The sequence below is a fragment of the Thermobia domestica genome, chromosome 1, assembly GCF_964235325.1.
Source record: "Thermobia domestica chromosome 1, izTheDome1.hap1.1, whole genome shotgun sequence".
NCBI classification, from domain to species: Eukaryota; Metazoa; Arthropoda; class Insecta; order Zygentoma; family Lepismatidae; genus Thermobia; species Thermobia domestica.
Genome location: NC_137454.1, coordinates 128637777 through 128663291, shown reverse-complemented (window position 1 = coordinate 128663291; position 25515 = coordinate 128637777). Strand labels below are relative to the sequence as shown.

Genomic DNA, 25515 nt, shown 5'->3' with positions numbered 1-25515 from the left:
TCATATAATTTATACGAGGGTTTGTTTTTTTCAACCTCCGTTATTCCACCAGAGGAGCACCACGTGAGATGACGAAACGGGAATAAGACAAAGCTATTCATTGAACGTTGCACACCCTTCACACCATTAAACAGACTGACATTCAACCATATGGAATGCGATCGAAACTCCCGCCAAGTGTAAACTATGTGAAGTTTGGCGCTGATCTTGAACTTTCAGAAAAATTAAGCAGGCAGTTCAGAAACCATAATCTCAGTATATTTCACAAACCACAAAATTTACGTGTTCAGCAAGGTCATCTGCTGCCAAAAATGTTCATCCTTAGTCACTCTCTTCGTGTACATCTGGTAAGCCCTTCTTTAATGCACAAAGACATCACTTGCAAAATTCCTGCCGTAATTCTTACTCATTTGACAATGAATTACGGCTGTATTTTTCCTGGGAAAATGGAATTACATATCATACTTTACACTAGGCGGGAACTTCGATTCAATTGCACTCCAAATGTTTTCAAGTTCTCTACTCTACAACAAGGATAGAGTGGTGGTGGGCGACGATCAGCTTTGTCTTATCTTCGTTTCCTCTGGTGGCTTAACGGAGGTTTAAAGAATTAGTCCACACTGTAATCTCAATAAAATATCATTTTATTAATACAAAACTTTAAATATTCAAGACTCATAGCTACATTTGTTGTAAATATTTAGAATTATTCTGTAATTGTTGAGAAATAACACATGAACTTTATTTTCAGGCGAAGATGTACAATTTGGTTCGGCCCACAACGCAATGGCTCTATTTGATCCCTGATACTAGTCATCTTTCGGATGTTTCAGAGTTCGCTGCTCTTGTAGGTGAAGGAGACAATGTAGCCTTCGTGTTCAATGCTACACAGCATGAAGTAAAATGCACGGTAAGAACAATAAAAATACATATGTTGCTTTTTCTGTCGATCCTGTACTTTAGGGTCCATTTAGTTGTAGTGCGACATCTTCAAATTCGAATTTTAACTAGCTAAGAATTTTGTCCAATTTTTGTCCATTTTTGTCCACCCAAGAAAAAATTTTGTACCATTAAAATAAACGAGGGAGGGCCATTTCAAAATTTGGGGTACTTCGATCACCTGTAGTGCGACATCTTCAAATTCGAATTTTAAGTAGCTCAGAATTTTGTCCAATTTTTGTCCATTTTTGTCCACCCAAGAAAAAATTTTGTACCATTAAAATAAAGGAGGGAGAGCCATTTCAAAATTTGGCCGAACCATTTAGCTGTAGTGCGACATCTTCAAATTCGAATTTTAAGTAGCTCAGAATTTTGTCCATTTTTTGTCCATTTTTGTCCACCCAAGAAAAAAGTTTGTACCATTAAAATAAACGAGGGAGGGCCATTTCAAAATTTGGCCGAACCATTTAGCTGTAGTGCGACATCTTCAAATTCGAATTTTAAGTAGCTCAGAATTTTGTCCAATTTTTGTCCATTTTTGTCCACCCAAGAAAAAATTTTGTACCATTAAAATAAAGGAGGGAGAGCCATTTCAAAATTTGGCCGAACCATTTAGCTGTAGTGCGACATCTTCAAATTCGAATTTTAAGTAGCTCAGAATTTTGTCCAATTTTTGTCCATTTTTGTCCACCCAAGAAAAAATTTTGTACCATTAAAATAAACGAGGGAGGGCCATTTCAAAATTTGGCCGAACCATTTAGCTGTAGTGCGACATCTTCAAATTCGAATTTTAAGTAGCTCAGAATTTTGTCCAATTTTTGTCCATTTTTGTCCACCCAAGAAAAAATTTTGTACCATTAAAATAAACGAGGGAGGGCCATTTCAAAATTTGGCCGAACCATTTAGCTGTAGTGCGACATCTTCAAATTCGAATTTTAAGTATTTGGTCTAGGAATTAATTCGTGCGGGTGGACAAGAGATGGCGCAACGAACGGAGCGTCCCACAGTTCCGTGTATCCACACATGTGTTGCGAACCCCTGTCATCGCGTATCGTTCGTAGTATAGGGCAGTGGATTAAAGCGTCAACAACACCAGTTTGTAGTTAAGTGAACATGGCGCAATTTGTGCCTGATAAAGTGTTTTTGCGGGGTGTCCTGCTGCATTACTTTAACATGCAGAAAAGTGCGACTGAAAGTCATCGTATTTTGGTGGAAGTGTATGGTGACCATGCTCTAGCTGAGCGAACGTGTCAGAAGTGGTTTGCACGGTTTAGAAGTGGTGATTTCGGCTTGGCAGACCAAGAGCGAGCTGGACAGCCAAAAAAATTTCAAGACGAAGAATTGACAGCATTGCTCGAGCAGGATTCGTGTCAAACGCAGGAACAACTTGCAGCAGCATTAGGCGTTGATCAAACAACAGTCTCCAAACGCTTGAAAGCCATGGGAATGATTCAAAAGATGTCACATTGGGTTCCACATGAATTGAAAGACAGAGACGTTGAAAGACGAAAAACCATTTGCGAATTGCTGCTTCAACGACAGAGCAGAAAGGGGTTTCTGCATCGAATTATTACGGGTGATGAGAAGTGGATCCATTACGAGAACCCTAAACGAAAAAAGGCCTGGGTGAAACCAGGTGAACCAGGTCCATCACAACCAAAACGAGATATTCACTGTGCAAAGGTTATGCTGTGCATATGGTGGGATATGAAAGGTGTGGTGTACTATGAGCTGCTGCAACCGGGTGAAACTATGAATGGAGAACGTTATCGACGACAATTAATGCGTTTGAAGCAAGCTCTGGCCAGAACACGACCAGAATGGGAGAACAGACATGATAAACTTATTGTTCAACATGATAACGCTCGCCCACATGTCGCAAAACCGGTCAAAACCTATTTAGAAAATGTCGGATGGGAAGTTTTACCCCACCTGCCGTATTCACCAGACGTTGCTCCTTCGGACTACTACTTGTTCGATTGCATGAACAACGATTTGATTGGACAGCGGTTTACTTCTTCAGAAGATATCGAAACATGGGTCTCTGACTGGATCGCTTCCAAGGATGAGGACTTCTTTCGCCACGGAATCCGTACATTGCCTGACAGATGGGCGAAAGTGGTGGCTAGCGATGGACAATATTTTTCTTAAGGTATTTATGTATTTTGTGTTTGTACTACAGCTTCAATGTGTGCGTACCAACCGCACGAATTAATTCCTAGACCAAATAGCTCAGAATTTTGTCCATTTTTGTCCACCCAAGAAAAAATTTTGTACCATTTGAGATGCGCTTTGCCTAGCTAATGCGCTTTGTAGTATTTAATATTGCCTGGGTCGCCACCACGCGTTCTGACGTGGAAAAGTCTTCTCAGAAGATTCAGGTAAGTGTGGAGATACTAAGTGTAACAACAACCAGGAAACAATCACATCGCGCGGGCACTGAACACCGCGACTTCGTTATTATTTGTGGATTATCTATGTATTGATTTAATTAAACTAATAAGCATTAAAGAAATCAAATGTCACAGTAACAGGAAGTCAAATTTATGTTCTAATGGAATTACAATAGCTTCTTGTAGGTGAAACAATATACATAAAACTGAATAAGTTGAAGCAGCATAGACAAAATTACATATAACTGAATTTATATATATATCACATAACATTGTAAGAATCCGACAGTCCGGCAGAAGACAACTGTATATATATTCCCTATATTAAACTTCATATTAATTACATTATTTCAATTACTCTTAACACATTTAATTGTATAATTCAATATCTTTATTATAATTATGTATCTTTTTATCTTAATAAACCTTCACCTATGTCATAATTATTCTTACTTTGCCGTAATTATACAATGCATAACTTCATAACTTTGTAATGCTGGATTAACCGGGTAATCTTGAGTTATTCAACTCCTATAAATCATATTAGGTGCTGTGCTACTGAATACCATTATCGACATTTTTAATAAAATATTTGGTCATTAACATATTAGCTTTGCTAACAATGAAGGTCACGCCAATAGCATATATCATATCAGGTTGTATATCCTTCCGAAGAAATACAATTTTAGAGAAATTGTCACTGCGAAATATAAATACTAAAATTTTGTTTGCTTTGTATTTGTTAAGCCATGTTTTTAACTAAATCGTATTTATCTGGTGTCACGGCGATACAGAAGAATAAGGGCCGAAGCCCCCAGAACAGATTATTTAGCTTCTCATGTTGGTTATTTTCAGGTCCACCATTATAAAATATCTTCAATATTCTAATAATTTATCTAATTTTCTGTTATTTCAAACGTTAATAATTCTTCGTTTTCTACATTGTATCTTTCTTCTTTTTTTTAAACATTTTAAAGTACAAAATCTTTTTCTCTTCTTCTTCTCGCAATATATATTTCACATTCACTAATTAGTGTATTAAATAGGTAAATAGTAATTTTGGTGCAGGTAAATAATAAAGTAGCCAATTAAATACAGTAGGAAATTACGACCTTAGAAAAATTAATCAAACGACCACTATTACGAATTGCATAACATAAACACATTAACTTATAAACTAAGTCTGTGAATAAAATAAACCAAGTTAAAAGTAACAAATAAAAACAGAACTGTTAATGCCAGTAGTGGGGCATAACACATTAAAATAAAGGAGGGAGGGCCATTTCAAAATTTAGCCGAACCATTTAGCTGTAGTGCGACATCTTCAAATTCGAATTTTAAGTAGCTCAGAATTTTGTCCAATTTTTGTCCAATTTTGTCCACCCAAGAAAAAATTTTGTACCATTAAAATAAACGAGGGAGGGCCATTTCAAAATTTGGCCGAACCATTTAGCTGTAGTGCGACATCTTCAAATTCGAATTTTAAGTAGCTCAGAATTTTGTCCAATTTTTGTCCATTTTTGTCCACTCAAGAAAAAATTTTGTACCATGAAAATAAACGAGCGAGGGCCATTTCAAAACTTGGGACATTTCGATCACCCGTAGGGCGACATCTTCGAATTCGAATTTTAACTAACTTAGAATTTTGTCCAATTTTTGTCTCTAGTGCCGTTTCAAAATTTTTCCATATACATCACTTGTAGTGATAAAGTTCAAATTCTAATTTTAATTATTCAAAATTTAGTCTAGCTTTTGTTCATTTTTGTAAAACCATGAAAAAAAATTGTACTATTCAATTTAACAATGGAGGGTAATTACAAATAGTGGCCAGTTCGATCACCTGAAGTGCGATATCTTTTTATTCGAATTTTGACTAACTGACAAGTGAGAACTAAGTACATTTCTCTTACCACAAAGAACTTTGTACCATTCAATTAAACGATGGAGGGTCATTTCAAGATTTGGCCAATTCGATGTCTTGTAGTGTGACAATATTGAAATCCTAATTTTAATTAACTCATAATTTTGTCCGATGCGTGTACGTTGTTGTAGAACCAAAAATAATTTTGTAATATTTAAAAGAACGAATTAAGGACATTTTTAAATTTTAACCACATGGATTATTTGTAGTGCAACATCTTTAAATTAAAGCTTTTAACAAGCTTACAATTTTGTCTAAATTTTGTGCTTTCTTCTATCACCAGTAAAAGATTTTCTATAATTTAGGAAAGCATCAAGGGGTCATTTCAAAGTTTGGCCTATTCGAACACCTGTTCATAGTGATGTCAACCTGTTCGGCTCGGCAGGAGCCATCTCGGTTGCGATAAGCCATCGGCTCAGCTCAGGCGACCCATCGGCTCGACTCAGGTTAGCCACGGCTTGGGTCGGTTCGGCTCACGTGAGACATGGGCTCGGTTTGATTCGGCGGAATTGAGTCATCAGCTCGAACCGGCTCAGTTGTGACGAGACACCGGCTCAGTTCGGCTCGGCTCAGGTGAGCCATCATCTCTCTTTTTCTCGGCTCGGCTCAGCTCATGTGAGACATCGGCTCGGACCGGCTCGGTTTTGAGATCTGTTGGCTCGGCTCAATTCTCGGTTCTTCTCGGTAGTGACTTAACCGTGAGCCGAGCCGCTCGAGCCGTTGACAATACTATTATATTCGAATGTTATGTAGCTCAGAACTTAGTGAATTTTTACTATCAACAAAACTTTTGTAAAATTCAAATAAACGTGGAAGAGTCATTTCAAATTTGGCCAATTAGATCACCTGTAGTGTGACCATCTTCAAATTCTGAATTCAAAATGCCGAATTACCATTAACTTGGAATGCCACCAATTCGTATTAAAGAATTAAGAACAACAGCGTCCTCTACGAGTTTTGCACCTTCAGAAAATGTAGATATTTTATTTTGTACCCTCGCCGTTAATGAGAAATTCCTAATTAAAAATGGGGAATTACCATTAACTTGGAACACCACCAGCGTCTTCTACGAGTTTTGCACCCTCCGAAAATGTCGATATTTCATTTTGTACCCTCGCCGTTAATGAGAAATTCCAAATTACCATTAACTTGGAACGCCACTATTTTATACTGAAGAATTAAGAACACCAGCGTCTTCTACGAGTTTTGCACCCTCAGGAAATGTCGCTATTTCATTTTGTAGCCTCACTGGTAATGATAAATTCTTAATTCCAAATGCCGAATTACTATTAACTTGGAACGCCACTATTTTGTACTGAAGAATTAAGAACACCAGCGTCTTCTACGAGTTTTGCACCCTCCGAAAATGTCGATATTTCATTATGTACCCTCGCTGTTAATGAGAAATTCCTAATTCAAAATGCCGAATTTCCATTAGCTTGGAACGCCACCAATTCGTATTGAAGAACCAAGAATACCAGCGTTTTCTAGAAGTTTTTTACGAACAGAAAATGTCGATATTTCATTTTGTAACCTCACAGTTAATGAGAAATTCCAAACTCAGAATGCCGAAATAACATTAACCTGGAAAGCCAACAACACATTTTGAAGAAATAACAACATTAGAGTCTTCTGCCGTTTTAGCATTTTCAGAAAATGTGAATAATGAGAAATTTAAAATTCAAAATGCCGAATAATCATTAATTTGGAATGCCACCAATTCGTATTGCAGAACTAAGAACACTTCTACGTCTTCTACGAGTTCTATATTCTCTGAAACTGTCGATATTTCATTTTGTACCCTTACAGTTAATGAGAAATTTTCAATCTAAAGTGCCTAATTATCATTAACTTGAAACAGCACGAACTCATTTTGAAGAAATAAGATAAGCGTTTCCTATGAGTCCTGCTCCGTCAGAAAATGCCGATAATTCGTTTTGTGTCTTGTCAGTTAACGAGGAATTCAAATTCAACATGTCACAAATCACATTTTGTCTACAGTAAAACAACATATTTTAGCAAAAGGATAGTTTAGTAATGAATAATTAATTAAACTGTACTAATACGTAGATATTAGGTTACAAGATAGTTCAGTTAATTACGTTAAAATATGACTAAGTATACTGATAAAGTACATTATTTTATTATTAGCATAGGTGAAAGTGGATCTGAAAAGGAAGAGGACACATGAGGTCTCGCTGTTCCTGTACCTATCTTTGTCAATTGTATTTTTTTTTTTTTTTTTTTTTTTAGGAAGTAGAGAATGCCATAGATATTGTCATTAACTTTTAACGCCATAGATAGTTTTTGGAAGCGGGGTAACGGCGTCCACTTGCGTTCCCCCTTCACTTTTACATCCAATTGTTTGCTCGAAGTTATTTCGATGTGCAAAACTCGTAGAATAAGCTGGTGTTCTTAATTCTTCAAAATGAGTTGGTGGCGTTCCAAGTTAATGGTAATTCGGCATTTTGAATTTTGAATTTCTCATTAACTGTGAGAGTACAAAATAAATTATCGACATTTTCTAAGGGTGCAAAACTTGTAGAAGACGCTGGTGTTTTTAATTCTTCTGTACAAATTAATGGCGATCCAAAATAATGGTAATTCGGCATTTTGAATACGGAATTTCTCAACTATAGGGGTACAAAACGAAATATCGACATTTTCTGAGGGTGAAAAACTCGTAGAGGACGCTGTCGTCTTAATTCTTTAATACGAAATTGCTGGCATTCCAAGTTAATTGTAATTCGGCATTTTGAATTCGGAATTTCTCATTAACTGTCAGATACAAAACTACATATCGACATTTTCTGCGTGTGCAAAATCGTAGAAGACATTGGTGTTCTTTATTCTTCAATACAAATTGGTGGTTTTCCAAGTTAATGATAATTCGGCATTTTGAATTTTAGTTATCTCATTTACTGGGAGGGTTCAAAATGAAATATAGACATCTTCGGAGGGTGCAAAACTCGTGGAAGGCGCTGGTGTTCTTAATTCTTCAGTACGAAATAGTGGCGTTCCAAGTTAATGGTAATTCGGCATTTTGAATTCAGAATTTCTCATTAACTGTGAGGGTACAAAATGAAATATCGACATTTTCTGCAGGTGCAAAACTCGTAGAAGACGCTGGTGTTCTTAATTCTTTCAAACGAGCTGGTGGCGTTCCAAGTTAATGGTAATTCGGAATTTTGAATTCGGAATTTCTCATTAACTGTAAGGGTATAAAATGAAATATTGGTATTTTCTGAGGGGGCAAAACTCGTAGAAAACGCTGATGTTCTTAATTCTTTAATACGAATTGGTGGCGTTAAAATTTAATGGTAATTCGAAGTTTTGAATTTTAGATTTCTCATTAACTGTGAGGGTACAAAATGAAATATCGACATTTTGTGAGAGTGCAAAACTCGTAGATGACACTGATATTGTTAATTCTTCGAAATGAGTTGGTCAAGTACCCCAAATTTTGAAATGGCCCTCGCTCGTTTATTTTAATGGTACAAATTTTTTTCTTGGGTCGACAAAAATGGACAAAAATTGGACAAAATTCTGAGCTACTTAAAATTCGAGTTTGAAGATGTCGCACTACAGCTAAATGGTTCGGCCAAATTTTGAAATGGCCCTCCCTCGTTTATTTTAATGGTACACAATTTTTTCTTGGGTGGACAAAAATGGACAAAAATTGGACAAAATTCTGAGCTACTTAAAATTCGAATTTGAAGATGTCGCACTACAGCTAAATGGTTCGGTAAATTTTGAAATGGCCCTCCCTCGTTTATTTTAATGGTACAAAATTTTTTCTTGGGTGGACAAAAATGGACAAAAATTGGACAAAATTCTGAGCTACTTAAAATTCGAATTTGAAGATGTCGCACTACAGCTAAATGGTTCGGCCAAATTTTGAAATGGCCCTCCCTCGTTTATTTTAATGGTACACAATTTTTTCTTGGGTGGACAAAAATGGACAAAAATTGGACAAAATTCTGAGCTACTTAAAATTCGAATTTGAAGATGTCGCACTACAGCTAAATGGTTCGGCCAAATTTTGAAATGACTCTCCCTCGTTTATTTTAATGGTACAAAATTTTTTCTTGGGTGGACAAAAATGGACAAAAATTGGACAAAATTCTGAGCTACTTAAAATTCGAATTTGAAGATGTCGCACTACAGCTAAATGGTTCGGCCAAATTTTAAAATGGCTCTCCCTCCTTTATTTTAATGGTACAAATTTTTTTCTTGGGTGGACAAAAATGGACAAAATTTGGACAAAATTCTGAGCTACTTAAAATTCGAATTTGAAGATGTCGCACTACAACTAAATGGACCCTGTACTTTATCCTCAGATAAGCATATATGGTTTCAATATGATTTTATAATGCTGTTTCATGTCTCATATATGCTGAGTGTGAAAAAAGAACATAAAACTACAAACAGACAAATGAATAATGAAGCACAAATTAATTATGATACAATACTATTATTTACAGGAATGCCCAAAGATCAGACATATAAAAATCGATAGATCTCTCTGATAAGGGGTAGAAGTGACGGGGAACGCTGGGAACGCGTCTATCTAAAGCGACCCCCACTTCATAAAAAATACAATGGCCAAAGATAGGCACGGGGGACGGAGTGACGTCATGCGTCCTCCCACCTTTTCAATTCCACTTTTATCCCTGCCTGATATATCCCTAATTAATAATAACCACAGATGTCAACACAAAGTTTTCTCTATGGTTCAGTTCAATGCTAGATGACAAAAGAGTTCAATTGGAAGACGTTGTAATGGCCAAACAAATTAGACGTACACAATAAACCCGATATCCGCCAATATATAGAGGCAGACATAATAATGGTGAGAATTTGACACAACATGAACGAAAAACTTTAACATCAAAAACTGGATGATAATAGAACGTAGTACTACAACGATCATAATGTATTAATATTAGCCAACTCGAACACCAATGTATACATAAATGAACCAATAATGAAAAGCCTTAATATAACCAATAAAATGAATTGTGAAAAGTTTGCAAGAAATTTATGTCTTCCCAATATCAATTACACAGATGACCCAAACAATACAGCAGAAGAGGTAGATAATATAATTAAGGAGGCTCTTTCGAACTGCTCATGCAAAGAGAAGATAAGCAACTCTTTTAGAAAATCATTTCAGAACCCTCAACTTCAGAGACTACGAAAAATAATGAGAGCATCAAGGAAAAGCTATCAACACTCATCTAATCAATTAATTAAACAAAGAATACGGGAAAAATATAGAAGAGATAAAGAAGAATATCGTAATGCACTAGTTAAGACAAAACAAGTCTCATGAGAAAGATTTATCAAAGGAAAATTTATATACCAACCCATGAGGTTTCGCTTATAAAATTATTACGGAAAAAATTGGATCCCCAATTCAATTATATCAACAATAAAGAAACTGGATGGAAGGATGAACAAGAATTGGGAAGAAACAACCAATGTTCTCTTCTACTCCCTTTTACAGGAAATCAAAATAACTAAAACAAATATCTTAAAGAACTAAAAAGTAACTTTAACAATACTGAAAATATTCCAGGAATAAATGAAAAAATATAGAACCTATAACTAAGGAAATGGAAATAATTAAAAATGTAAGAAAAAAGCTCCTGAACCAGATTAGATAAAAAAAATATTCAAAGAACTGAAAGATTTCTGGACTCTCTATATCTGAAGATTATTAAACTTGTGCATACAAAAGCAAATTTTCCCAATGATTTGGAAAAAAGCAAATTACTACATAAAGAAAAAGATAGAGATAAAACACTTAGCAAATCGCACAGGCATATCTGTCTTCTAAATACCTTAGGAAAAATATTCGAGAACACTAGTAAACAGGATTAACAAATTAAGTCCCAATCTGGATCAAGACAAGATACAACACGGATACAGGAAGAATAAATCCACAGAAGATGCAATAAACAGATTTCTTAAGTTAATCAATAATGATAGCGTAAATCGTAAATATGCAGCAGCAATGTTTGTAGATATTTCTGGAGCTTTTGACAATATATAATGGCCGGCACTATTAAACAAGATGATTAATTTAAATTTTCCGAAATCACTTTTCAAATTATGAGAAATTACTGTGATGGCAGAGGAGCGACATTAACCCATTACTGCCCCTTGGCAACTTAAGTTGCCACGGCAATTTTTCGTTATAGCGCAGAAATTCATGGATTGACGTTGCAGGTTTTAACCATGAAGTTACTTTGGAGTCTGTTTCGTCATAGCATCGTTGCATTTTCTTTCTATGATATATTGACGTAAGATTAGCATTGTTTTTGGCTACAATGTGTTTTGAGGAGAAAGACTCAACTGGATTGATTTCAAAGACTCCAGAAGGAAAGATTGAAGGTCTGTAAAGGAAGGATTAGCTCGATTTTAATAGTTATGTTTTCGCAGTGTATTTTCTCCCTCAAAATTGTAACTTTCCAAAATGTTCCCTTTTTTGAATATGTATGTGCCATTTGGCAACTTAAGTTGCCGGTCTAAAAAACAAGAAAAAATAAATATTTTTCAAAAATATTCTAATGTCTATTTTAGAGTACTATTAAGACCAAATAGGCGAAAAGAAACTTTTCAAAATACCACTGGGGAATTCTGGGCACTAATGGGTTAATATCACCTTGTAAAGATTTTTCTAAGAAAATCACTAAGGGATACCTACAGGGATCTGTATGTGGTCCCGTATTATGGGACATTGCTATCGACCCCTGCTTAAAATTATTAAATAATGTGGAGGAGACTATGCAGATGATTTAGCTATATGGTTGGCGCCCTAAGTAGAGTTCAAGTTCAATAAAATTATGGAAAATTTGGAAGTCTGGTGATAATAATAAATTGTAGATTTCAACAGACAAAACAAAATACCTGCTGGTAAATAGAAAATTAATCAGAAATTCAACATAATCAAAATATAAAAAGAATGAAAGTATTTAAATACTTAGGTATAATCGTAGATGAACAAGGGAATTATAACTCATATAAAAACGATAATTAACAAAACCAAAAGAGTAGCTTATAATGTTATAAACATAGCTCTAAAAAGCCATATACCAAGAAAAGCAATAATAACATACAATAATGTCATCCTTAACTCAATATTAGTCTATGGAGCTAGTGTCTGGGCCCACCGTGTAAACAATAAAAGAAACAGGAAATGATTGATGCAGCAAAACGCACAATTTTATTAAGACTCACCGACTCCTACCTACAGAACAATATCTCAGGGGTGGATTCAGGGGGGGGGTGATCGGGGCAATCGCCCCCCCAGAAGAGGAAACTTTCTTGGAGCCCTTAAAAGTAGCAGTATGACAACCCATCGCCCTCCCAGAAGTCGGTCCTGGATCCGCTCCTGCAATATCTACATCATTACTCACTAGTACAGTGGGTATTGCTTTCCCAGTTTGAACATTAAAGAAAAGGCAGTTAAATCCTGAATGAAGAAAGACCAACAAATCCGAGTAACCGAAATAATGGAAGATCAAATCCATAAAAACAATACCAAGGAGCTTACCATTAGAAAATGGCAACAACAATGGAAAATTGAAGATAAAGAAGGATATGTGAATTGATCCCTAGCATTAAAGAAAGTTTAGGACTCACATATTTTCAACCAAACGATGGACTTATACGTTTCGTATCGAGATATGGTCCATATGAAGCAATTCTACATAGGTTGGGACTCAAGATGACGTCTTTCTGTCACTGTGGAACCATTAGAACATCAGAGCACAAAATTTTCTTTCGCCAAGATATATTCAATCCAAGATTTGAGTCCCTTAGAGCAAAATTACAAAATATAAATATAAATGATGTATTAATCAACAAACTGAAGTATGAGAAACCCCAGATTTGGAGTACCATGGTTTCACAAATAATGAAGGAACGCTTTGTAGTGGAAAGGAGAATAAACCATAACTAACAAGGGACATATGCGAACCATGACAGCTAGATATTTATGAAAATTGGCACCCTAACTAATCGTGGATCGCTAATCATCGTGGTGACAGTCACTCGGTGCGGAAATGCCTTGTTTACCCGCTATATATAATACATATACCAAGCAGTGACCGTGTGAGGCTGTGCCGAGTTATATCCCAAAAACGCCAGAAAAAGGCAGAAAATGAAAAATGTATGCAGGTAAGCTGATACCCACGAGAGCGGGACGCGTGACCAACAACACGGCAGTATAGTCATACAGTTGTTTGCCATCTTAATACAAATTTATAGTTTTTCAGATAGAACGTATACCATTTTACATCATTAAAACAATTGTCATAAAACGTAAAAGAAAATGAGCAAAAGGTGGGTTATCATTGTTGTCAAACAAGGGAAATATGAGGCCCTAAAATTAATAAATGAGGCTCTAATGGAGTTCTTACAGAGGAATGAACAATGTACAAGAAAAAGACTGCACAAGAATCAAATGTACAGTAGAAAGTAAACTACAGCATGCACAGCATCCAGTGACTATCCATCTTGATACAGGATTCACCCAAAAGGGGCACATGGTAGAATTGCCGTAGAAAGAAGAAATTCCATGAGACATTATGCGGAAATGTGAACAAGTTCTCCTGTAGCGCAGCAACTTCAATGGCGTTTGTGTGGAATCAATATCAGGAACCGTTCCCGAGAGCTATACAATGAACTGTTTTGGGATTGCAGCACTGTATAAAATCCTGCATGCCTTCCAAACCACAGAAACGAAGACGTAGTGCCTGAAAAGAGTACAGTAAAGCTATGATACGAAAGGTAACACATCTGTAATAAAAAAGTAGGTCAGAATCAATTTGCAAAGATTAATGAACTGTGATAGGTGTCAGTCGAGAGTACAGGAAACGTATAGTTAGCATGTGAGATAACGATGAAGATAAAACACACTGCATTCAGGTTACCAGTAATATACAGGTGCCAAATAGTTTAATATAATACACCAATACATACAACAGAAAAGCCACACATAGTATCGTAAAATACATACATTTCTCGCCCTAACCACACACTCGACATGACGGATCAAGCCTGTTAGTCACTGGATGCTGTGCATGCTGTGATTTACTCCCTACTGTACATTTGGTCTTTCTGCAGTCTTGTTGTTGTTATACATTTGTTTGTTTCATTGTACAGACCCCATAATTTCTCAACTTCATAGCCTCATATCTCACATATTTGGCAACATTAATAACGCAAGTTTTGCTTATTTTCTTTCACGTTTTATGACAATTGTCTTAATGCCATAAAATGGTATACGTTCTATTTGAAAAGCTATAAGTTTGTTTTGGAATGGCAACACTGCTGGCGTGAGACTACTGCCGTATTCTTGGTTACCTGTCCCCCTCCGGTAGGTATCAGGTTACCTGCATACATTTTTCATTTTCTGCGTTTTCCGGCATTTTTGGGGTATAACTCGCACAACCTTATCCGGTCACTGCTTGACACACTACTATTATTATACATAGCGGGTAAACAAGGCATTTTCGCACCGAGTGAGTATCACCACGATGATTAACGGTCCACGATTAGTCAGGGTACTAAGTTTCATAAATATTTAGCTGTCGCGGTTCGCATACATCCCTTGTAAGTCTACCCCTCTTCCAGTTTTTCCATATCAAGAATCACATACAACAAAAGGATGGACGACGAAATGGATTTAAAAGAGGAAAAGTGATTAATGAATGAGTATGATAAAGTGGTCCCCAACTTCAGAGTGCTGGAAGTCCATACTCTGAGATGCTTACGGTGGTCCAAAATGGGTTAGTTTGAGACATTAGTTTATGTGTGGAAGTAGAAATGACTAGAAGTATGAGTGCATGGTAATTGTGAAATTGTTAAAAATAATAATTATGTGTATATGTTAAAATTTACATGAACATTAGTGAATATAATTGTACAAATAAAGTAAGTAACAAAAGTGAAAAGTGTAGCGTGTTCCCGAGAGAGAAACCAAACTTATTTTAAAGAACCTAACAAAGTACCCAGAAGTAAAAATAATTATTTAATAGTTTTTAAACGTAAATATATATTACCAAGAAACAATTTGCAATTACATGTTGAAATCTTGTTTTAAACGATAAGAGACAGGACTGTAATAAGCAGTAAATAAATAAGTGAATAAACAGTATGTTGAGTCCATGTCCTAATGAAAAATACACATAATTATATGTATTTACATAAGCTACCATATGCATGTACAAAAATCATTTTCACGAAAACAGGTCGATGGGGAAATGTCACAATTAGATCTGGATTGAGGAGTGAATTATCTTCCAGAAACAGTTTGTATTGATCCTGTGCCATATATATATATATATATATATATATATATATATATATATATATATATATATATATATATATATATATATATATATTCTTTTTGTTTATATCTATGTATGTCTTCGTGTCTTCTCCTAGTAGTGACATATGTACTCCTAACAGTTATGAATATAGTACTTGCCACATTTTGTCATATTAATTCAATTTTTCACCAATGTTGGTATATATTTTCCAAAACTAGGAACCATGGGTAAGAATGTACAGAATAACGTAGATAATGCAGACAGTGAAAATTTCATAGTAAAACTTTCATTTCATTTTTTGTGACCATTTAGATTGGCTCAAAACTACATAATTTAAAATGTAATATATGGACAACATAAATACATAAACAGTATACTCAAAAGAATAAATTACTAGGACCTTGACATTAAAGAAGAAAATATTAGTGAGGTAGCATCTTAAAGAGAAAGTTTCTATAACGAAACGGGCAGTCACACAAGAGTTGATTTTATTTCTTCTAGTCCTGGTCACAAAAATGACTACAATTTTGTATGTATATACAAAAGTAAGAAATGTACAAAGTGGGGTGTATTTTTCTCCAATCATTTTAATTTCTGAGTTTCACTGTAGACCTATTTTTAGATTCTGATTCACGAGATAAGTTATGAAGAAATGGGTTTATTGAAAGCACGTGTATTTTCTGGAAAATGACAAAATAGAATTTAAGACTAATTATTCGGCACATTTAAAAGTGAAGGAAAATCTTATGTTCATGAAACTATCACACACTATGTACGATGATTACGTAGTGTGTGATTGTTCTATAATATTAGGAGCGTTTAACGAGAAAAAAAGTATCCAAAGATGAAGCAGATATCAAATCGATAGATTTCATTGAGCTCAACGGAGTAAATTCTCATGCGTATTTTTCAAGAAAACAGTTAAAAACTACTTTCTTTTTGTAAAGTTAAGAATGTACGCTGTACTTTAAAGTGAAGCCGACCCTGAAGTACAAATTGATCGAGTTTTTCATTGTCACTAGTAAGACGACAGTATATAGCATGATTGATGAGATATAACACAAATTTATTATCTAAACATAAAAAGTTTTACTGTTATATTCTTTAAAGTTAATACATATATCAATGGGTAAATCACATTGAGATGAAGAAAATGACAACATAAATACACAATGGCATGCTTCAAGATGAACTATCGCCTGTAGTTTTCGAGAAAATCGGGAGAAACGAATTTTTATAGCATTTAAAATGCATGTCATTTGATGCCAATGTGATTCAGCTGATAATTTTTATTCTGCTGGCTTTTTAGCTATTAATGTATGTACTGTATAAGAAAAATATGACCCATTGAACAGAAGATTGTCTCTATCTGGTTTGATTTTCCCTAATAGTGACGCACATATTACTTGTAAAGGTAATACTGACACTCATTCGAAAAGTTTACGCATTTATCCTTGAACAAACATATATGGTAACATGTTAACAATACTGTAGGCTCGAAATGCCAGCATCTTGTGCGGAATGGTAATCAACATTGTTTGTACGGCAGATGCAGACTTCGATCCTTGGTGGCAATACAAGTTCGGATCCTATAATCTACTATAGATTCTCGTTTTATATAGTCTCGACACTGGGAATCGGCATTAAAATCCGTAATAAACGAATTAACAGCTAAATTATACTTATAGTATTATGAAAGTAGAATTGTTAACGGGACAAAATTTTCATGACATGCAGAACGAGATAGAGCTCTTACAATAGAAACAGTTGCACTCTCAGAGACGAGACATCAGCATCACGACATTTCTCACGATAGTCTTACCATAACATCAATTGCTGTGTTGTAGGCAACCCTATAATAAACTGAGTACTGGAATTTTCTGTATAAAAGAAAAGACAAATTCTGACCAAAGCATATACTATTTAATAAATAATATCATTAAAGTTTCGATAAAGTATCTTTGCCTTCATCAGACACATTATAAATCTAAGAAAATGAGAGGAGGTCATATCCAGGAACCAAAAAGATCCGTCTTTCATTTTTAACAGTTAGAATTTATCTTTTGTTTTATACAAGAAGTTCCGAAGCTAGAATGAATGATATTCAGATGGAAGTTTCTTTTCTCATCATTACTTTTACTTCACTAATAAAGATAAGATGATAGTAATTGTTCTGTATTTTTCTTTATAGGCTGGTGCAATATGTCATGTGGGAGAACTGGTGGATAGTTTCATTCGGGCAGTTGAAAAGACTTTCAAAGAAGAATCTGACCTTAAGAAACAAGTATCTGAAGAGGAGTGGGAAGACATAAGGCCTTCTATTGAAAGCCAAAGAAACTCCATTCTAACTAGCCTCAAGGTGTCAGCATATCAATATTTATAGATCTTTTTCGATACATAATTCGTTCCGTCTGCTTCTTTGCGTTAAACTTCATTCTTCCATCCATATCATGCTCAAGAAATTACTCTCACCTGATTTTTGGAAGCATTCTGTTTCCCTTTCTAGTTATACTTTAATTTATAAGTTTGTTTGTGGGAACGATATAAGTTAATTTTTACGTCATACATTCTCTTATCGTATTGCTGAAAGTTGAAAATCTTAAAAACATTGACTATATTATTTTTGTGGAATTCGAATAAAGAATGAAATCACTGTTTCACTGCATAACTGAAAAATTATCCAAAAAATATCTATTTTTAAAAAGGACATACCTGTTCATTTACTGAAATTATTAAATGCTATATGGTTTTTGCAATATTTTGAAGAAATAAAACGCCATAAAAGTCAACTATTAGAAGAGAGAGAGAGAGAGATTGATAGTTAAATAGAGAGAGACATAGATAGATAAATAGAGAGATAGATAGATTGATAGATAAATAGAGAGAGAAGTTATATGAAAGTAATGCATGATGATCTCAGCAAATGATCACTCACTAAGTTTTTTGTTAAGAAGAATCAGTATCCTGAAGTTAGTGTTCAGTTAACGATATTCTCTGAGATGATCGTAAGTTTTTAAAGAAAAATGTTCTGTAAGTAGATCCAGTTGCCGGTTGCTATGTATAAAATTTTTCGAACTTTTATAATAACTATATATGATCATTTTCTGTTTAAAGGGATTTCTCTTAAATGAGGGTCATTGTGGCAGATGTATAAATTGGAGACTTCAGGCTGCTGAATCGTGGGGCACTGGTGGCAATGTTCAACTTCTAGATGTTGGTTCGTGGAAGCCAAGAGAAGGACCAATTCTAAAGGATCATGTATTCCCTCACGTAGCACATGGGTTCAGAGGTCGTAATATTCCTATTACATCATTCCATGTAAGTATTAACAAAATACTGTTTTGATTTTACATATATAAAATTAAAATAAGAATGGATTCGAAAAATTAAACAGAAATATGAGGTTTAAAACATTCTTATGGGAGATGTACATATCTGAATTAATTACAAGAAGGTGGTTAACCCTCTTTTTAAAGTCAATGGAAAGCTTTTGTGAAGGCAGCATTGCACCTCCGGGTTCCATAGGTCATAAAGTTAGTTAGTTAAAAGTGTACAGATTTTAAATGCAATATTAAAAATAAAAAAGACTATTTTGTGAGTTATAAACAAAATATTTATTCTATTGTAAAGTAAAAGCTATACTCAATTCAATAGTGTTATTCTTAAAGTAACTAAAATTGAATATCTACAGGCATAAAAAATGTAACATATTAAGTTGTGAGAGACTATATCCTTCAAAATGTTCTTGAAGCAGAATAATTATTAATTGCATACTTTTAGTTTGCTCTCAAGGTGCACATCTTTTATTATGAGGATTCTGAAAACATGAGTCAGAATCTTCATACCTGCTACAGTAGATTGTTTTCTCTTAATAGGGTAAACTTTCCAAAGTTTCTACTTAACTGTTTCGATAAGATAAATAAAATAATTTGTATGTTGTCAAATTCCTGACAATTGTGTATATGAAATAAATTAATGATTCAACTGAACTTAGAAAAAGAGCAACAATTTAATTAAATCAATTGATAAGTAAGGTGTGAAACAGGGGCGGATCCAGGACCGACTTCTGGGGGGGCGGTAGGTTTTTATACTGCTACTTTTAAGGGCTCCAAACTTTGGGATGGGTTTTATTCATATAGGCAAAATAAGAAATTTTCCTCTTCTGAGGGGGGGGGGGGTGATTGCCCCGATCGCCCCCCTGGATCCGCCCCTGGTGTGAAATAAGTTTTGTCTTGTCACTTTATTTCGATAAAACATCAAACTGCAAGCAAATATTTGTTACTCAGTGAAAAAATCCTAGAACTTAACACCTATGAAAGGAATTTTAGTAATTAAAACATTATTTACATTATGTATGTATTTTGCATATAGTCAGTGGAATAAAGTTGAGAGTAACCATTTTTTACATGATAATGTGAAAGACTAATTAAAAGATAAATATTTGTGATGGTGTGCAGCGTGATCAATTGAATATTTTACTTGTCTTTACTGAATGTCTTTTGTTATATATATATATATATGTGTGTGTGTGTATGTATGTATGTATGTATGTATATAATGCTTTCATTGCTATGTTCTTACTGTGATTTCTTTAATTTTAATTTGTGTTTATGATTAAATAGTTTCCTCCATGGCAAATTTTACGTTTCAATGAAAGTGGACATGGTGTAGAATTTAAGGGACTCATATTTGAAATTGTTGATGAGTTGGCGAAAAATTTAAATTTTAGGTAAGTTTGAAAATGCGTATACCATATCATAAATATAATGTTTAAAATGTTCTCTTAATTTTGTTATTGCATATGATAATTTAATTAAAAATAAGAGTATCATTATGATAGTTCTCTTTATTTTAAATACGTTATATGGTGTTATCAAAATCGTATATAAATAAAATCCTCTCATCCTATATAAATAACATATCAAGCTTGATGTATAAACAAAACACATATTGCTATTGTGTTAAGTACAATACTTCAAATAAGTTTATGCTTGAAATTGATTTCGCTAGAGAAAATGGCCAATCCTTAAACAGTCGTTTCGATAATGTGTTTATATATACTTCAAAACTCTGTAGAGATTAAAAAAAAAAAAAAAAGATTTCTTGAATAACATCTTTAAAAGAAACACTTATAAATCGAATAATAAGTAATAAGCTTCTTATTTGTAATTTATTAGTGCAAATTTTGAACCACAAACATCTATTCAATTTTCAGAATCAAATGCAACTTATTTTTATTTTTTTAAAACTTATTTTGATACTTTTTTCACCCTTATCAAATGTCTATTCAATTTCTCTCTCTCTTATTGTAGTTATTCTGTATTTGTGTTCTCGGAACATAGAGAGAAACTGACCAATGAAACTGTGTTAGCAGTTCAATCAGCAGTAAGTATAGATATTTACTTTTTAGAGTATCAAAATACGTTATGGGAAAGTATAGGATGTCTTGTAGAACTATTCTGTTTGTCCGTACGACTTCCACGGCTATCAGAGTACAGTAAAAACCGTAAGATAGCAAGAAACTTTTTCCCAACATAGATTAGGCTATTTAATAATTGGATTGAGCTCTGGCTTGTTTTTGAAGATATTAGATGAAAGAGTACTCAATACAGCTATCACTGATTTCCAATAATCGGCGGTCCGTTTTATATGTTCCCGGCACAGTTTCTTCGATCTAAAGCGTTCTTGATGGTGTTAAAAAGGTAGGAAATTTCAACTCGATTGTGAATGTTCAGATTATTAATTCGTGTCGGATTGTTACAATAGGCTGTTCTAGGTACTGATTGAGCTCCGCAGGCACTTTTGTCGCATTCGCTCAATTGTTCTTAGTAACAACCCCTTTTAATGTTCGGCAGTCCCTGTCACAGAGGCTTCTCTTCCATCTACTATTACTTATCGCTGTTGTTTTCCCGTGAGCTCTGTAGGTCATCATCACCTTGGACACTTCCTTACAACGCACTTAACAGACTGAAGACTTTAGGTACACTTACGCCAAGTAACCGCGTAGCTACAATTTAGCTTCTTTAAAATTCAGAAGGATTTCCCAGTTTACATCATCACCACCTGCCCGCTTCAACAGACGCGTCCGTTCAACGTGCTGACGTACTACAAACAGGAGTAAAAGTGGATCAGAAAAGATAGGGGACGCATGACGTCACACCGTCCCCCTTCCCTATCTTTGTCCATTGTAACTTTTTTTTAGAAAGTGAGGGGACGCCACATATATTTTGTGAAAGTAGGGGGACGGCGTCCCCGCCTTCACCCTCACTTTTATCACTGACTACAGACTATTATCCAATGTTCGTAGGTTTCCTTAAGAAAATTTCCCTTGACTAACACAAAATTTTCCCTTTTCTTATCAAATTTTCCCTAGTTTATTGAGAGTCCAATACCCATGACAGAATTTGTGATAAGATTAATTTAGCTATATTGAAAGAAATACCAACCACATGTGTTTTATTCATTTGCTTTTTGCTTCTTTTAACTTTTTTCTTGACTTTTTCAACAAAAATATACACACAAATAACTCAGCCAACAATGTGTGCAAATTAACGCGTGTCAAGTTAGACCAACCACCAACACCAAAACGCACGGAACATATCTCAGAATTATGGGCTATTTATGGGCTAATTAGTTGCTCTAATCCCAATTTTTGGGCTCCTACTGTTTAGCGGGAAATCGGATTCAAAGTGGGCGAGTCCAGCTTGATATCAAGCTAGAACCCCCCATATGGTTAGAATGGTCCTATCGAAAAAATTCAAACGCCAGAATTATGGGCTATTTATGGGCTAATTAGTTGCTCTAATCCCAATTTTTGGGCTCCTACTGTTTAGCGGGAAATCGGATTCAAAGTGGGCGAGTCCAGCTTGATATCAAGCTAGAACCCCCCATATGGTTAGAATGGTCCGATCGAAAAAATTCAAACGCCAGAATTATGGGCTATTTATGGGCTAATTAGTTGCTCTAATCCCAATTTTGGGCTCCTACTGTTTAGCGGGAAATCGGATTCAAATTGGGCGAGTCCAGCTTGATATCAAGCTAGAACCCCCCATATGGTAAGAATGGTCCGATCGAAAAAATTCAAACGCCAGAATTATGGGCTATTTATGGGCTAATTAGTTGCTCTAATCCCAATTTTTGGGCTCCTACTGTTTAGCGGGAAATCGGATTCAAAGTGGGCGAGTCCAGCTTGATATCAAGCTAGAACCCCCCATATGGTTAGAATGGTCCGATCGAAAAAATTCAAACGCCAGAATTATGGGCTATTTATGGGCTAATTAGTTGCTCTAATCCCAATTTTTGGGCTCCCACTGTTTAGCGGGAAATCGGATTCAAAGTGGGCGAGTCCAGCTTGATATCAAGCTAGAACCCCCCATATGGTAAGAATGGTCCGATCGAAAAAATTCAAACGCCAGAATTATGGGCTATTTATGGGCTAATTAGTTGCTCTAATCCCAATTTTTGGGCTCCTACTGTTTAGCGGGAAATCGGATTCAAAGTGGGCGAGTCCAGCTTGATATCAAGCTAGAACCCCCCATATGGTTAGAATGGTCCGATCGAAAAAATTCAAACGCCAGAATTATGGGCTATTTATGGGCTAATTAGTTGCTCTAATCCCAATTTTTGGGCTCCTACTGTTTAGCGGGAAATCGGATTCAAAGTGGGCGAGTCCAGCTTGATATCAAGCTAGAACCTCCCATTCGGTTACGGTTAGAATGGTCCGATCGAAAAAATTCAAACGCCAGAATTATGGGCTATCTATGGGCTAATTAGTTGCTCTAATCCCAATTTTTGGGCTCCTACTGTTTAGCGGGAAATTTGATTCAAAATTGGCAAGTCTAGCTTGATATCAAGCTAGAACCTCCCATTCTTTTACGGTTAGAATGGTTCGATCGAAAAAATTCAAACTCCAGAATTGTGGGCTAGTTATGGGCTAATTAGTTGCTCTAATCCCAATTTTTGGACTCCTACTGTTTAGCGGGAAATCGGATTCAAAATGGGCGAGTCTAGCTTGGTATCAAGCTAGAACCCCTCATACGGTTACGGTTAGAATGATCCGATCGAAAAAATTCAAACGCCAGAATCATAGGCTATTCATGGGCTAATTAGTTGCTCTAATCCCAATTTTTGGGCTCCTACTGTTCAGCGGGAAATCGGATTCAAAATAGGCTAGTCTAGCTTGATATGGAGCTAGAACCTCCCATACGGTTACGGTTAGAATGGTCCGATCGAAAAAATTCAAACGCCAAAATTATGGACTATTTATGGACTACTTATTTACTTTAATCCCAATTTTTGGGCTCCTATTAATTAGTAGGAAATCGGATTTAAAATGGGCAAGTCTAACTTGATATCAAGCTAAAAGACCCAATTTGGTTACGGTTAAAATTGTCCGATCGAAAAAAATTCAAAGCCAGAATTGTGGGCTAGTTATGGGCTAATTAGTTGCTCTAATCCCAATTTTTGGACTCCTACTGTTTAGCGGGAAATCGGATTCAAAATGGGCGAGTCTAGCTTGATATCAAGCTAGAACCTCCCATTCGGTTACGGTTAGAATGGTCCGATCCAAAAAAATTCAAACGCCAGAATTATGTTCTATTTATGGGGTAATTAGTTGCTCTAATCCCAATTTTTGGGCTCCTACTGTTTACCGGCAAATCGGATTCAAAATAGGCGAGTCTAGTTTGATATGAAGCTAGAACCTCCCATACGGTTACGGTTAGAATGGTCCGATCGAAGAAATTCAAACGCCAGAATTATGGGCTATTTATGGACTACTTATTTACTTTAATCCCAATTTTTGGGCTCCTACTGTTTAGCGGGAAATCGGATTCAAAATGGCGAGTCTAACTTGATATCAAGCCAGAACCCCCTTGTAGTTAGGGTTAGAATGGTCCGGTCGAAAAAATTCAAACGCCAGAATTATGGGGTAATGTGTTGCTGTTATTCTATTTCTTGGATCCTAATGTTTAGCGGGAATTGGCAAACAAAACAGGCGAGTCTAGCTTGACATCAAGCTAGAACCTCCGATTCGGTAACAATGGTCCGATCCAAAAAAACTCAAACGCCGGTATTATGGGCTATTTTTGGGTTAATTGGTGCTCTAATTCCGAGTTTGGGGCTGCTACCGTTTAGCAGGAGTTCTTCATCAAATTGTGGGATTTGGCATAACTTCTAGCTATAAACCTAGTGCTATAAATAATCAAATAATTAAAATGCCGGAATTATGGTTTATTTGTTTTCAAATTAGTTCCTCTAATGTCGATTTTAGTTCTTCTATCGTTCGCAAGAAATCTCATGCAAGATTGGTATTGATTTCTAGATAACGTGGGATGATAGTTGCAAAGTTGCAGTGAGAAAACGTCGATATCTATTAACTGAAAATTGATTTTTTTGCATTCTTCGCGAATGCAAATATATATCTCTACTAGTAAATTTATGAAATGTCTTTTCACGTTTATATGTTCAGTATGTCTGGAAGCAAGTAGTGTATATATAGAATTTATATGGTGAAATATCATATTGTTTTTTAAATATTTTTTTTAGTTTATAGGAAATGCCTCTTCATCGTTGCTGGGGCCCGCAATGGCACAGCGGTAGATATGCCGATAAAACCCAAGTACATGGTGTTTGTCAACCACAAAGATCAATTGGCGTGATCTGGGATGGAACCAGGAATTACACGCACAAGAGGCAAACGCTCTACCACTGTGCCACTGACTGCGGCCCCCAGCAACGGCAAAGAGGCTTTTCCTTAGAAAAAAAAATGATTTAATAAATAATGATATTTCACTATATAAATTCTATATATACACTATTTACTTAAAAACATAATGAACATACACACGTGAAAAAAGAATTCATGGATTTACTTGTAGAGATATAGATTTACATTTGCGGAGAGTGCAAATAAATC

General features: G+C 35.3%; 1 protein-coding gene across 1 annotated transcript in view; it reads left to right on the top strand.

The window, feature by feature from the left end:
- LOC145689154 (ionotropic receptor 93a-like) overlaps window positions 1-25515 on the top strand; it is a 65545-nt gene that overhangs the window by 4749 nt on the left and 35281 nt on the right. The window contains exons 3-7 of the mRNA XM_081763288.1: window positions 752-910; window positions 17791-17958; window positions 18714-18917; window positions 20222-20328; window positions 20912-20984. Coding sequence (XP_081619414.1) covers window positions 752-910; window positions 17791-17958; window positions 18714-18917; window positions 20222-20328; window positions 20912-20984 — 711 coding nt within the window. The remainder of the gene's footprint in view (window positions 1-751; window positions 911-17790; window positions 17959-18713; window positions 18918-20221; window positions 20329-20911; window positions 20985-25515) is intronic.